The sequence below is a fragment of the Fusarium tjaetaba genome (assembly GCF_013396195.1).
Source record: "Fusarium tjaetaba strain NRRL 66243 chromosome Unknown NRRL66243_c0000347, whole genome shotgun sequence".
NCBI classification, from domain to species: domain Eukaryota; kingdom Fungi; phylum Ascomycota; class Sordariomycetes; order Hypocreales; family Nectriaceae; genus Fusarium; species Fusarium tjaetaba.
In genome coordinates, this window is record NW_023501543.1 from 51,164 (window position 1) to 65,723 (window position 14,560).

General features: G+C 49.5%; 6 protein-coding genes across 6 annotated transcripts; 3 read left to right on the top strand and 3 right to left on the bottom strand.

Moving 5' to 3' along the window:
• Positions 1-3,527, top strand: FTJAE_12573 (von Willebrand and RING finger domain protein; the record flags this gene model as incomplete). Its single annotated transcript, XM_037345633.1, has 3 exons — positions 1-532; positions 584-1,277; positions 1,352-3,527. 3 exons carry the CDS (start codon positions 1-3, stop codon positions 3,525-3,527), a joined length of 3,402 nt encoding a protein of 1,133 aa, XP_037200385.1.
• An 834-nt stretch (positions 3,528-4,361) lies between these two features.
• FTJAE_12574 (t-complex 1 subunit theta) lies at positions 4,362-6,247 on the bottom strand (the record flags this gene model as incomplete). Its single annotated transcript, XM_037345634.1, has 4 exons — positions 4,362-4,379; positions 4,434-4,607; positions 4,657-6,049; positions 6,189-6,247. 4 exons carry the CDS (start codon positions 6,245-6,247, stop codon positions 4,362-4,364), a joined length of 1,644 nt encoding a protein of 547 aa, XP_037200386.1.
• A 1,258-nt stretch (positions 6,248-7,505) lies between these two features.
• On the top strand, positions 7,506-8,484 carry FTJAE_12575 (uncharacterized protein; the record flags this gene model as incomplete). The annotated part of the gene is made up of 2 exons (XM_037345635.1): positions 7,506-7,802; positions 7,924-8,484. The coding sequence occupies 2 exons, from the start codon at positions 7,506-7,508 to the stop codon at positions 8,482-8,484; spliced, it is 858 nt and encodes a 285-aa protein (XP_037200387.1).
• Positions 8,485-8,848: 364 nt separating this feature from the next.
• Positions 8,849-10,538, bottom strand: FTJAE_12576 (Sad1-interacting factor 2; the record flags this gene model as incomplete). Its single annotated transcript, XM_037345636.1, has 3 exons — positions 8,849-8,922; positions 8,974-9,325; positions 9,381-10,538. The coding sequence occupies 3 exons, from the start codon at positions 10,536-10,538 to the stop codon at positions 8,849-8,851; spliced, it is 1,584 nt and encodes a 527-aa protein (XP_037200388.1).
• A 943-nt stretch (positions 10,539-11,481) lies between these two features.
• On the bottom strand, positions 11,482-12,986 carry FTJAE_12577 (uncharacterized protein; the record flags this gene model as incomplete). The annotated part of the gene is made up of 5 exons (XM_037345637.1): positions 11,482-11,639; positions 11,694-12,256; positions 12,312-12,657; positions 12,720-12,863; positions 12,929-12,986. The coding sequence occupies 5 exons, from the start codon at positions 12,984-12,986 to the stop codon at positions 11,482-11,484; spliced, it is 1,269 nt and encodes a 422-aa protein (XP_037200389.1).
• Positions 12,987-13,797: 811 nt separating this feature from the next.
• Positions 13,798-14,465, top strand: FTJAE_12578 (RPL34B; the record flags this gene model as incomplete). The annotated part of the gene is made up of 3 exons (XM_037345638.1): positions 13,798-13,829; positions 13,885-13,902; positions 14,069-14,465. 3 exons carry the CDS (start codon positions 13,798-13,800, stop codon positions 14,463-14,465), a joined length of 447 nt encoding a protein of 148 aa, XP_037200390.1.
• Positions 14,466-14,560: the final 95 nt, after the last annotated feature.

Consider the following 14,560-nt stretch of genomic DNA (forward strand, 5'->3'; position numbering starts at 1 on the left):
ATGTTTCGCAGACTACGGAAAAATCAGGATCACAACACTTCATCGAGTCAAGGACGGGACGACGACAAGGCAATTGCCACAAATCTTCGAGAACTTGGCTTGGTTGGCTCACGCGCCTCCAGTCGAAGACCCCGAACTGGCACAGACTCCAAACCGTTTACTGAAGGACATTCCGTTAAAACCAAATCTCTCCGCGGGCAAGACTCAGTCTCCTCCGCTGGCTCAGTAAGGTCAGGCGGTAGCAACGCTTCCCGTCGAGTTGGCAGTATCGACAACAACGTCATGGCTACCAACGCTGATAGAAGTCGCTCACGACGAGAGCGCACATTTGTGGGAAGCGAATGCGCAGTTTGTGAAGAGCCGCTTGAACACACCCTACGCGGCGAGCGCATCCTACAATTTTCTTGCTCTCATGTCTCACACGAGGCATGCTTCTATGAATTCATTCGCGAATTCGAGTCACAATATTGCCCGACATGTGACGCACCCCTCCACTTGGACACAAGTCGAGGAGGAAACGTTATAGATATTGGTTTGCTACCTGTTCTGGTATAATCAGAGCGACATACTGACATGTGTATAGAGAAGATTAGCAACATGGTGCGTTCCGTCGGTACTGATTCGAGGTCCGCTATGACCCCAACACCAACCGCAACCCCTTGGGACAACCAGCCAGCTCGAGCTCCCAGTGTCGAGAGTAATCAAAGACGCCCCATGCAGCAACAACACGTCGGAGGCCGTGACAGCGTTGCTCGGGGTAGTATGAGGGATAGTCGAGATGCGCCACTATCAGATCGATATGGCCCCTCGAGGCATGCTCGAAGTGACAGTGAAGCCACAGGAGTTGCTTCATCCGGCGGATATCCCGAGACAACACAAAGCGGACCTGCCAGACGCCATGACTACGATGTCCAAGCGATGGAGACGACACCTGCAAGCCCTAGACCAATGACACGCAACCCTATTCCGGCGCCGATTGTCACTGTTCGCTCAGAGTTCCCAACATTGAACCGCTCGCGACAACAACAGACACTTACATGTCTTGTTACTGTTGAGGTTCCTGATAATAACTGGAGGCCGGATCCTGAAGATTTGGGTGCTGCAGCCCCTCTGCCTCCTGCTACCACCAACCGTGCTGAGGAGGCATATGGCCGCCCGCCATCTCCAGCTCGTAGTGCGCCTCGCTTCTACCCATACGAATCTACGGAGGTTTTGGAAGAGATGACCGATAGTCTGCGCAACCGCGTTGATAATTGGCATGGGCTCGACTTTAGCAGGTCAGTAGCGGCGCTTGGCTTTCATTAGTGGGCGATCATGGTCAGTATGAACGAAAAGGCTAATTTTTCTACAGATTCGGAAAATTGAGGCTCTATGGTACTCTTAGGGTGGGTAAGGATAAAGTCTCATGGCAGGAGTTGGAATGTTTCCTCTTCGCTGAGATGCTTATTTGCGTCAAGGAGAAGAAGATCCCCCAAGCACAACAGTGGGATGAGAACGGCGCTCCACGCAAAACAACTCGATGCACTCTTAAGGGCTCAATTCTTATTAAGAAGCACCTGAATGAAGTGTCAGAGACGGGAAATATCGACGAGAATATCCTGACGCTCAGCCTCTCCGTTGCTGAATTACCACAATTCCATCTTCGTTTCGAGAACCGCAATCAATTGAAGTTGTGGCAGCAAGCTCTTCTTGACCTTAATGCCGTTGAGACATCTCCTGTACGCAGCCCCGAATATGATCGCGGCGAGTCAGAAACTGACGAGGAACTTGAGTGGCAACGTTCGCGCCCACAGAGAGTCTCTTCGGTTGCATCCTCCTGGGGTGGCGCGAGATCAACGACGACAGCACCCACTGACTACACGAATTTCCCCAGAAGTCCTGCCATGGCGAAATCGGTTCATGTACCCATCGATGTCGTCGTGGTGGTGCCTATTTCTTCTTCTATGCAGGGCGTCAAGATCAACCTCGTCCGAGATGCCTTGAAATTTATGGTAAACACACTTGGCGAGCGTGACCGTATGGGATTGGTCACTTTTGGTTCAGGCGGCGGCGGCGTGCCAATCGTTGGCATGACTACCAAGGCTTGGCCAGGCTGGAGTAATATCCTAACATCCATCAAGCCGGTTGGCCAAAAGAGCCATCGCGCTGATGTTGTGGAGGGCGCGAATGTTGCGATGGATCTGCTCATGCAAAGAAAGTACAACAACCCTATCGCATCTATCATGTTGATAAGCGATGCGTCTACCTCAGACGCCGATAGCGTTGATTTCGTCGTGTCTCGAGCTGAAGCTGCCAAAATCACCATCCACTCGTTTGGCCTCGGGATGACACACAAGCCGGACACCATGATCGAATTGTCAACAAGAACAAAAGCTTCTTATACTTATGTTAAGGACTGGATGATGCTTCGAGAATGCCTCGCTGGATGTCTAGGGAGCATGCAGACCCTGTCTCATCAGAATGTTAAGCTTAAGCTCAAGCTGCCCGAGGGTTCTCCTGCCAAATTCCACAAGATTAGTGGTGCCCTGCAAATTACGAAGCGAGCTACGGGCAGAGATGCGGAAGCATCCCTCGGTGATCTTCGATTTGGGGACAAGCGTGATGTTCTTGTACAACTTGTCATTCTTCCTGACAATTCTTCCCAGGAACAACTTCCTCAAGATCCCTGGGATAATATTGTCTCAGGTCTCGAAGCACTCGGCGGCCCCATGGACAACGATAACGAAAGAACTCTCTCTGTCGAAGAGGTTCCATTGATCCAAGCAGACCTTAGCTGGGGGGATATCCTACGCGAGGGCACTGTCACGCATATGCCTCGGCCATCTCTTCTGGCCATCACCATGCTTCCAGTCAGTGGAGGATCCAAGAAGACATGGCAGAACTCACCTCCTATTCCTCCTCACCCAAGTATTGTTCAGCGCCGCATGGAGCTCCTCACTTCTGACATGCTTACCCGTGCGCTCACTCTGGTCAGCCGCGGCCAACACGACCGTGCCCATACGCTGTTGAATGAGACTCGATCAATTCTGAAGGGTCTCGGAAAAGGTGGACTTCCCCCCATCCCCCCTCCAAGCAAGTCGACCCCTTCGGCTCCCTCTACTCCCCATCCCGCGAACGACGCTTCGCCGGGCCAATCAACCACTCCCGATCGCAAACGCAGCCCTTCACCACCTGCTTCGGCAATCTCTGGTGCAAATGGTCTCCCTTCCTCGCAATTGGGCCGTAGCCGATCCAACGATGGCCTTGGACTTGGTGCCGGAATTGATGCCAATACTGTCGCAGCCCTTGATGCTGAATTAGAGAGTAGTCTGGAGTGGATCAACCATCCTGCTGTTTTCAGTCGCGACAGCAGAAAGGCCGTCCTGCAGGCAATCGGCGTAATAAGCTCCCAGCGAGCTTTCACGTACCGCACCCCTATCGAGGGGCTGTGGGCTTGCCGCGTTAGCGGCGTCAAGAAGCTCACGGAGAAGAGTCGAGAATGGCGTGAGGATGGTGGCGGTGAGGGCGGAATCACAGAAGAATCTTGATCTTCATAATGATTTTCGCCGATTTCCTCTTTTTCATTTACTGTCATAGCTGAAATAGCGCTCTGGCTCTATTTTCAGCTTGACTAACGACCGATCATGACCAAAACATTCAGATGCTTCCCACGCTATTACACATGCATTTGTTGCTATTGCTACTTTATGCTCGCTACTTGCTTTCTTCAGTCGATGAAGGGATGCATTATCTCTTCCGGCTCCCTATCTGAATTGTTCGATACCCCTGGAATCTACCAACTATCTGGCGCACATTCGACCTTATGCTCGTAGTATATACCTGCTTCATCATCTTGCATTAATAGATACTTTTCTGACTCAGTGCAATCGGTACAATCCAGCTCTATCTGTCCTGCGATATTCTGACGTTCTATGGTTCGCATTTACTTATGGAGTATTTTGGAAACAGCTTGTTATGCTCCTATATTCTGCTGATCCTTCTGCATAATGGGGTTTATTGATGTGCTGGACAGCCTTTTCCGGCCTTATATATACTGCGTTTCTGGATTATCTGCGCCTATAGATAGATAGTCATAAGCGGGAAGGGACTTAACGAAGTCGATGCATGAAAAATACTTAACAACTTTGTTACAGCGTCTGAATTGGCTATCGAAATTGAAGTCCATAATCGCGGTACCGAGTCAGACAGAACCGAGTGATCCAAGTCACAGCAGGATTTACAACGGGATACTGGACAATTTGAATAAATATATGCCCATGCTTTGACCCTGTTATCTGAAAGGATATCTAATCAATCACGACACCAGGTGATTGTCACATATCAAATCCATTGCCCATTTTGACCTTTTTAGTTTCATCCATTTAGTCCTCGTCCCAGTTCTGTAGGGCTTGAGTCAGTCAAAGCTTCTTATGGGAAAGGGGAAGTGAACATACAGGGTTGGGTCCGGGGGGCTTGGGTCCTCCAGCTTGTCGTGCCACGATGATCTGGTCAACAGACAAGACGGTGCGCGCGGCTTCTGTAGCAAGTTTGATGGCCCACTGCTTGGAGATGAGAAGATCCAGAATACCTTCGTCCTTGGCATCAATAGTACCAGTGTTATCATCGTTCTGTGGCATGGGTTAGAGACGGATCCACCATGGATGAATCAAAACGAACCTCAATATCAACGCCAATATCCCAAGCGTCACTGTTGGCATGGGCAGCGTAAAGGCGGCTGAGAACCTCAGTGGCGTCAAGTCCGGCACTCTCAGCAATGGTGCGAGGAACAACCTCAAAAGCCTCGCCATACTTCTTGATCGCGTACTGGCTAAGTCCGGGAGTCTTCTCACCGTGAGCTTGTATCCTTTCAACCAACTCGACCTCTGTAGCACCGGCACCAGGAACCAACCGCGGGTCGCGGGTAATGGCTTTGACGACGTTGACACCATCATCGACGGCGCGCTCAATATCATCAAGATGGTTCTGGGTTGCTCCTCGAAGCACAAGGGTGGCGGTTCGAGTAACCTCATCCTCCTGTCGGAAGACTGTAACTCGGTCACCACCGATCTCAAGGGTCTCAACAACATCGATGCTTCCCATCTCGTCGGGCATAGGAGCCCCCAACCTCGCCAGGGGGGTGGCACCGACAACACGGCAGACTCTTCGAAGTTCGAACTTGCTCAGAATTCGGATGCACAATATTCCGAATCGGTTCAGGTAGTGCATCGCCAAATCGCCGACACGTTCACCGCAAACAACAACCCGGAGGCCAGAGTCGTAAAGTTCCTTGATGGAAGTCTCAAGTTGAGATTCCTCACCCTTTGTGAAATCCATCATCTCTTTGGCGTTGTGCAGAAGAACAGTACCCTTGGTCTCGGTTTGACCAGCGTCGATCGGACAGGTGAAGACACCAACCTTGGCGCGGCTGGCCTTTTTGACCGAACCGTCAGGCTCCTTAGGGAAGACCATGCCCTTGACAACCCTGCTCTGCTCCAGGCTTCCACCCATGATCTTGACCACGCGGATATTGTCGACGTTGAAGTTGGCAGGGTTCTTGGGGAGAACATTGAGAACAGCCTCGGCAACAAGATCGGCAAGGAATGCCTCGTTTCCGTTTTGCTTGCTGGCAATAACCGTGCTGATGGCCTTGCTCAGCTCTTCCTGATCCCGCATATCCTCCACTTTGTCAACAGCCAGCTCTTCAAGGGTCTCAAGAGCAAACTTCTGGGCCTTCTCGTAGCCGATGACGATATCCGATGTCTTGAGGCCCATGCGCAGCAGATCCTCCGCCTTTCGAAGCAGCTCGCCAGCGAGGACAATAACAAGGTTGGTAGCATCGCCCATCTCGGCTTCTTGTTGCTGACTAGCCATGACGAGGAGTTTGGCAGCGGGGTGGACAACGTCGAGTTCGCGTAGGATGGTCGCAGCGTCAGATGTAAGAATCATTTTTTGCAAATGGTTGATGACAATCTTGTTGCGGCCATAGGGGCCAAGTGAGGTCTGAACCGTGGACGCAATCGCTCTGCAGGCGTCGATATTGCGAAGTACAGCACCATCTTCGGAGTCGTAGCTATTGAGAAAGAGATAGATTTGTTAGTCGGATTCATAAAAAAAGTCATTCACTGATTGTTGTGATCATGAAAGTGGCATTGGTAAGGAGGCAAGTAAAGAGGCGGGGAGCTCCCAAGACAAGGAGGGGAGCAACTCACTTGTTATAACCTTGCTTGAATAAGCCCGCGTTGGGGGCGTTGGGGATATTGAGTGACATCTTTGACGGCCACAGCGCTCAGGAGGCGATGTTCTTGGTTGTGGCTGTATAAGATATGTCGTCAACTATGTGTTTGGTTTGAAAGTCGAGGTGATACCTGTTGATGGATAGATTTCGCCCACTAGCTTCAATGTCCCACCACCCCAAGTCTGAAAAACTTCCACGGGGTGATTTAGTGGGTAAGAGAGGTGGTAGGTACGTACCCGACTACCTGCACTGGGCTCAGACGGGAGCTCGCTCCTGCCAGCGCGTTACTCTACCTCTCTAGATACTAGGTACCTTACGGGCGGGCAGTGATGAATACAGTTGATTGCGAATGAATGACTACTAAGTTTTTGGGGTTCTGAAGGCAACCAAGAATTCCTCGTATTATTATACTTGAGAATCCCGGATCAGCAACTTTATCTCAGGTAGTGAAAACCTAGGTAGCAGCCTAGGTGCCTTACATATAAGCGTTCTTGCTGATAACAGCCTCAATTTGAGGGGCAGATTCAAGGGTCTAGCTGCCCAATCAGATATGGTCTCCGCCACACCCCCGAAAGAGTCTTTCAGCCTTGCATGCCGTTGTGGCTAACGAGCACACCCGCAAAGCTTGGGTGACGGGAACAACAAACTGACACCGTCCAGGTTTGCGACTCGTGATGGCTGATTGACACACTTACTTTTAACACCTTTCCATTCCGATACCCACGACCAGCGCCATAGGTACTAGCTCCTCTCTCTCGCCTTGGTGACGAAACTTCTTCTTTGTATTTTTGCCTGTTCGGTTTCAGCGGTTCATCAATTACAGATTCAAGTGGACATCGCCCACCAGTGATTCAGTGACCTAGCGAATCGTCACGCGCGTCAAGCAATCACCCCTAAACTCACAGCGAACTTCGACAGTCGACGACGCAATTATCTTTCATCGTCTCATAATTGAACCTTTTTCAGAGAGATACATACCAACCGTAGAGACAAAATTATTAGCTGTGATTCATACCTGCCTAGGTACCTTAGCTAGACCAACCATGCCTGGTAAGTCATACGCCCGTGACAGAATCGCTCAGTGTCAATGATCGCGCCCGGTGGGTTCTGTTGGTTGCTCCAACCTTCAAACTCACGGCTCAAATCAAGGCCAAGGCACACCTTACGCCATCTACCACACGATCTTCATTTGCCCTGCATTTCACAACCGCACTCTTCTCATTGTCGAGCGTTCTTGTATTGTTTTCACGGCTCCTGCATCATCACCTCACCTCCAGATCAAACGCCCAGGATGCCCATAACACTCAAGCGCAAGGCATCAGAAGCTGACCTACCTCCTCGCACACCAGCGATTCCTTCTACACTCCCTCCTTCCGTGGAGGAGGCCTATCGTCGAAAATGTGTTCAGCTGAAGAACCGCACCAATGAGGTCGAAGACGCCAATGATGCCGCTCGACTTCGTCTTGCTCGTATCAAGCGCCAGGTTGAAAAGCTGCGAATAGAGCGCGCGTTTCTTCTCGAACAGCTCGCTAAGCGCACGAGCGCAAATGTTGAGGATTCAGACGGCAGCCCAAGCCCACCTCCTACAGTATGCTATTATTTTCTTCCCACCCCTCTTCTCCCTTTGCCTGGCAATCCTCTACCGGCCTGCCGCGCCTCTACTACTTATGGCGCCCGGTTCAATGTTGATGCTTTTGCGCTTGGATTAGGACTACCAATTCACCATACCAAGTGAGTTAGCTAACCACCAGAAGCCCAAAGACAAGCCTTTGCGTACGAAGAGAGGCCACCGAAAGTCGATGATGCCTGATTCCGACTCGAAGGCACCAGCTGCTGCATCTTTTACCAATACCGCCGGCTCCCCAACCTCCGAAACCTTCTCACACCCTCCAGAAAGCCAACCTAAGCCGGCTCATGCCAACGGTATCTCTGCGAGCGATTCTAAGAAGCCCACCAGTGCATTCGAGCTGTTTTGCTTGGAAACACGGCCTGGCCTCGAGAGCAAGGAAAAGGACAACGAGATCCCTGTGAACGTTGAGGATGAGCTTTCTCGTGTCTGGAAGGGTCTCTCAGATGGTGAGAAAGATGAATACGAGGCAAAATTCGAGCTTGCGATGGCCAAGAACGATGAGTCGAAGAAAAGCCCCGCATCTGACAAGAAGGATGATAAGCCTGCTGAGCCAAAGCAACTCGTTCAGGACGAGGACATAGAGATGGGTGATGACACTGAGGATCAAGATACACAGGCTGGCGAGAAAGTCGAGGAGTGAGGACATCCATTGAATGTCCATAGAGGCGTTTTGGCGGGTATACGATTTCGCGTGTCATGACATCAACCCTTGTACTAGTAATTAGATGCTTTTCACAATAAAGAACTAAGTTCCGAGAACGGACTCAATAGATTAAGGAGCACTTTTTCTTCGCGCGCATCGCTCTGAGACCCAGACGCGGAGTCGTCTATCTAATATCTGCAAGTTTTACACGTACTCCCGGTCGCTTCGTTTGTGGGTTTTTATACCAAACTATAAAACAGACTGACAAGATGAACCTCCATTAGCCGAATTGGTTGTTTCTTCTTCTCCTTCTTCCTTCTCCAATGAAGGAATGGGTGAGATACCGTGGTTGAACAAGAACTTATTCGCCGACATATAAGTCTACTACAATATTGACAGCTGCAACGAGAATTTCCGCCGCAATAAGAACAATTACTGGTGAGTGGTTAGCATACTGTGTATGTCATAGAACGGCGCTTAGCATACCGATCCATTCAAGCTTCTCGTCATGGCCATGGCTGAGCTCTCCTTTTAGCACAGCCAACAAATCTGCTATGACATCGAGACGTTCTGTCAGAAGTCCAACGCGCTGATCCATCTCTAAATAACTCCTCACGGCTTGATACACGGGTTCAAGTTGGGGCTCTACCCAGAAGAGCTCAGGTGTATCCAGTACCGAGCCGTTGAGGTGTATGTTGATGCGAAGAATGAAAAGCTCTCCAATTTGCATGTTGATCTGTGATCGCCGAAGTGCAATTTTCCCCGTTGTGGCTATTTGTGTAGGAATATCTTTGCATGTGTCAACGGTTGATGCAATCAGCTCTTCGAAGAGTGAAGTCTGCAAGCTCTTAGCAAATCGTCCCGATACAACCCTTATGAGCAGGTTAGCTTACTTTAACACTTTGTGCCAATGCATGAGAAATAGCTAATTTCGTCATGTAGTTGTTCTTGTCGCGGAGAGTGATAAAGTCATTATAGATACGGGCCTGATAATCCTTTGTGTAGTAAAAGTTGAACAACTCAGTCTCGACATCATCTGGGGCAAGCTTCTCTGTCTCAAACTTGGCGATCTCTTTCAAGAACCGGGCTTCTTGAGCTTCGGTCATTCCCCAGATGACAACCACCCCATAATCAAAGAGGAACACCTCGGGTGTATGCACCTGGGTATCAAAATCGGGATTGGTCTCGCTTATCGAGTCGTGATCTTCTACTGCCGAGCCCAGCAGATCTGCGCTGTCAATGTGGGAGCCATTACCGTTACCATTAGCATCGTTATGGGCGTGGCCATTGTGGCCAAGAGCCTCTGAACCGGCCTCTTCTAAAGGTAAGTCAGCTAAGTCGATCCGCTGTTGCGCGACATCAATGGCGTCACCTCCAGTTGAATGCCGGCGTTCATAATTCTGAACTGGATCGCGACTGCGCGCGTTTTTGGAGGTATAGTTATACGGCGTATATATGCATTCGTCGATGAGCTTGGGATTTGCGCTTCGGGTTTTTCCTCTTCCCTTTAGAAATCTCATCAGGGCGTCCATCTCGTATCGGTTTGCAGTGCAATATGCCGTGACACGCGGCAGTCGGTCTCGATCCGCTTTTCCAAGTTTCGCTGCATCTCTCCGCGCAGCAGGATCCTTGATACGTGTGTACTGAGAATAGACATCTCTACCACTCTCCTCATCCTCAGGGTCGTCCAAGTCAGTGTTGGGAAGCAGCTTCAGCTTCTCCGTCTTCTTCGTGCTGCGTTGAGGTCCAATTTTGGGCCCAAAAGATAGATTAGCAACTGCAGGTACCGACCCTTGGCTATTCCGTCTCCTGAGCTTATTGTTCAAAGCTGTGAGCATGGGAGGGCCGCCAGCGGCGCCGCTGACGGAGCCAGCAGCATGATGCCCGGGGGTTCGATGTTGGAATTCTTGACGAGTAGGTTCAAAGGTTTTTGTAACAGGGTTGTCGCTGAAGGTAACTGATCGTGTTCCTTTGGGTCTGTTCTCTGTGGTAGGGAGTAATGGCGACGACTCATTAGATACAGCGTCTGATGAAGTGCGATGGGGATCCATTTCGGTTTAAGCCAGTGAAGGTTGAAATAATGGAGTCGGCAAGATAAGTAGATTCGAACCTTTCAGGGCGCAGGTGAATTACTGCACCACAGTTCGCTAAGGGTCGTAAAGATCAATTGAAATGATACCAAGAGCGTGATCGGATTGAACGACGAAGGATGGATTGCGGTTGGGGTGTTGAGGTGAAGAACTTTCCCGGAGTTGATGTTACTGTTGCTAATGACGTCTGCCAAACTTCCGCGACCTGACGCGAAGAGCAACCTACCTACCTACCTACCTACCTACCTACCTACCTAGGTAAGTACCTAATGATCCACCATGCTTGAAAGCTCTTTGTGGGGCATCTCGCATTTCTCTTTTCAGCATACTACTAACTTTATTACATATTTTTCTTATCTTGATATAAGATGAGCTTTTGGACGTCAAAAGACTCGAGACTGACTGTGTACAAGAGGAGGAAAGCTGCTTAAAGAACTCACTAACATTATACGAGAAATTCTCAATCTACGAAGGTGTTTTCGTCGCCTCAGATCGAGTCCCCAAGGTTTCTTCTATCATTGTATATAAGAGGAAGATTTCATGCCATTTTGACGGCACAAATATCAGTGACAAAGAAGTCAATAGTAGCATTAAGCTTGGCAAATCACCAAAAACGGGTTTCTTAGAATAAAAGATGTTCGAATTTCGATATAATGAAGCCTCTGCCACTAAATAACACTGAATGCCTAGTCGGGAGCAAGCCAAGCTAGGCCTAGGTAATGTATGAAGGGCCAGCGACGTAAGAGTATGAAACTGCCGGTTGGCGACATATTTATCTAGGAGATGATACTCCTTATTGGTTTGGGGTCAAATGATCTTCGTCTGTGCGAAGGTGATGTAGCCCTGTTGTGTCATTGCTTTCCCATCATGTGCAAACGCCTTGTTTTTACGTTGCTAATCAGGTTCAAGCATCAATAATCCTGACGTCTGTCCTGAATCCAGACTTGTCCAAGCGGTCAACTAAACCTTGACCTAGGCACGCTGGTGTATAAGATCCGCCATCGAGCTCAATGTCGTCTTCAAGAATTGTTGCGGCAATCTCGGCAAGGAGCATTCCTGTCACTATGGGCACAATTGTCAGTAAGAGTTTATGACCTTTCGGCATTTTAAACTTACAGAAGTACATGCCACCATGATACCACATACGGCAGAGAGCTGCTTTGCCTGCGGCCTTCTCCGAATCAGGATATGCGATGCCGCGATACTCGATTTCATCTTTGGCCGTGTCCTCACGTTTAGCACCTTCCCCGGGCTGATATACACGCTTTTTGAGAAAGCTCCTCAACGGTGCAACTGATACGAGTAGGACCCCGCCGACAATAAGAAGCCAATGAATAAAGATCCCATGGAGCCAGTTGCGGGCTTTCATGTGTTCTACCCAAACGAAATTGGGGCCATAAAACTCATCTTTGCGGGAGGGCGTACTGGAGAGAAGACCCCAAGTTCGTTCAACAACTGCAACATCAGTTGAATTCGTGACCGACGTGGTCTGGAGCCCAAGATTTGGTACGGTCCGAACGCCAAAAATCATTTGGAGAATTGAGCTCTTGGGCCGTGTTGGATCCTTATGTTTGACAGGTGACTGGGCATACGGGCTACTAGCCTCCTTGATCTCCTGAAGCGAGAAGACATCCCAGATACTCAAGGCCGTAGCGAGTGTGCCACCGGATGGTGCCGAGCTATGGCTCAGTTAGTTGTTTGAACTATGCCTTCTTGTTGAAGAGCTGTACTCACTTGATTTTGTGGAGAGAAACCACCACATCTCTCGTCTGAGAGCCTAAATTGGTACGAATAGCCTTGGCCATCGTCCATGTGATGAGATCAGCGGGAGCGGACTCAATTCCAGCTTGTGGGATCAAGATAGCACCTGTCTGTTTAGCAGTTGCTTCATATTTCTTAATCATCTTATGAACCCAAGCAGCTTCACCGGTGACATCTACGTAGTGGGTTCCGGCCTCGGCACAAGCCTTATAAGCATGTTCACCATACAGGCTATATGGTCCAATGGTGGTTACAATAATACACGTCTTCTTTGCTAGAACACTCAAGTCGGCGTCGACCAGGTTTACGACCTCAATGGCTAATTGTAATCATCAGCCTGTAGACTATAAAGGATCAACAAGGAATGTTGTTGGGCGGTACCTGGTGGCAGTCGATCAGAGTTGAGCTTCTGGCACTCTTCAACCACAGCCGTTAACTTGCCATTGTTTCGGCCAGCCACCGCCCATTTTAGGTCAGTTGCAAGATGCATCGAGATATATTCAGCCGTTAATTTTCCTGTGTAACCTTCGGATACAGTCAGAATTCGGCCATAGCCTTACTCAATGGCCCAACTGGAGATAAGAACTCACCAGTTGCCCCAAGGACAACGATGTCGTATTGACGGCCATGGTCTTTGACAAGGGGCATTTTCAATCGGCAATTGAAATTCGAGAAATAATTAAATGAAACTTGATATCGAGGTCGATTGGAAATAGACGAGAACCAAATTTTTATATAGTCAATGTGAGTCGATAAAGACGAGATGCTGTGGAGGGTTGTGTTCGAGACGGTCAAGTTGGGGGGTTACTGTCTTTGATATCATGATGCCGAGGGACGATCAGTTTGGTGGCGCCCAGTGACCAGGCACCCTTGTAGAGGTACTCAGAGAGAGCGTTCATTCCGCTCCTAACATTAGGATCTTTGTCTCAATAAGGTGGCATTCATCAGCAAGCTTGGTCCCGAACGAATGAGATTTGATGATGTCTTCACATGGGCTAAGTCGACGTGATAGAATTTGAACTTGGGCGAGGAAGCGTAGCAAAAGAGCTTCACACCTTTGTTAAAGCATATGCTCCTCAAGTTAGCTGACAAGGAATTTTATAGAAGGTTTGTTTCCACATCGAAAATTGAAGGCCCTAGGTTTCTGGTAATACCTTAGTAGGTACCTATCTAGTATAAACAGAGGCCTTCACATGGAACTTTTAAAGAGATCACGAGTCATGTTCGAACAATATCTCAGTCTCGCCGAATCGAAGCACGTTTCTCTTCGCCGAGGTTCTTCCGATCGAGCATCAAAAAATTTCAAGAAAGTGGGACCCACTCGCTTCTGAATGGGCTTGCCCTAAAGACCACAAGTTCTGTTTCCTCTGCAACATCCAGTGTCAGCCTCCAACAGTCGAGCAACATTCACCTCCGCCGTCTTTATTCCTTCCAAGACGTCCGACACATATCCTTCAAGATGACCAAGCGAACAAAGAAGGTCGGTGTTACGTATGTATTATCCTTCAGCTCAGCATCAGAGCAACGATAGCTAACAAGTTCGCAGCGGTAAATACGGTACCCGGTAAGTTTCACGACGAAAATCCCATACCCGAAGCATGTCGACACCGATTCCCTTGCTCTCGTTTGTAGCGACTCCTCCGCTGCTTGTGGCTCTCTTTATGGTCCCGACAACTGTTTCAGAGGCAGACGGTGGACTAGGGTTCGCACAAGCTAGCCCACAGATACAGACCAGAAGTTCCACGAGTAGACCAAGGGCGGCACGAGGCAGGATGGGACCTTGGTTATGCAGCGGCTGGGTATATTGATACGACCGATACTAACATCTTGGTCTCTAGTTACGGTGCTTCCCTGCGAAAGCAGGTCAAGAAGATGGAAGTCACCCAGCACGCCAAGTACACCTGCACTTTCTGCGGAAAGGTCACCGTCAAGCGACAGGCTACCGGCATCTGGGATTGCAAGTCTTGCAAGCGCACCGTTGCTGGTGGTGCTTACACCGTTGCGTTCGTTCTCCCAACTCTTTCGAATGATGCATATCAGGATGGACCACTAACCAAGAATAGCACACCTGCTGCCGCCGCCATGCGATCGACTCTGCGACGTCTCCGAGAGATTGCTGAGGTTTAAGGATGGACTCTAGCGGAAGAAGAAAACGGCTTTGCTTTTCGGTATGGTGTACGGGGGATATGGATTTCGTGCCTACACTACGAGTTGACGATCTG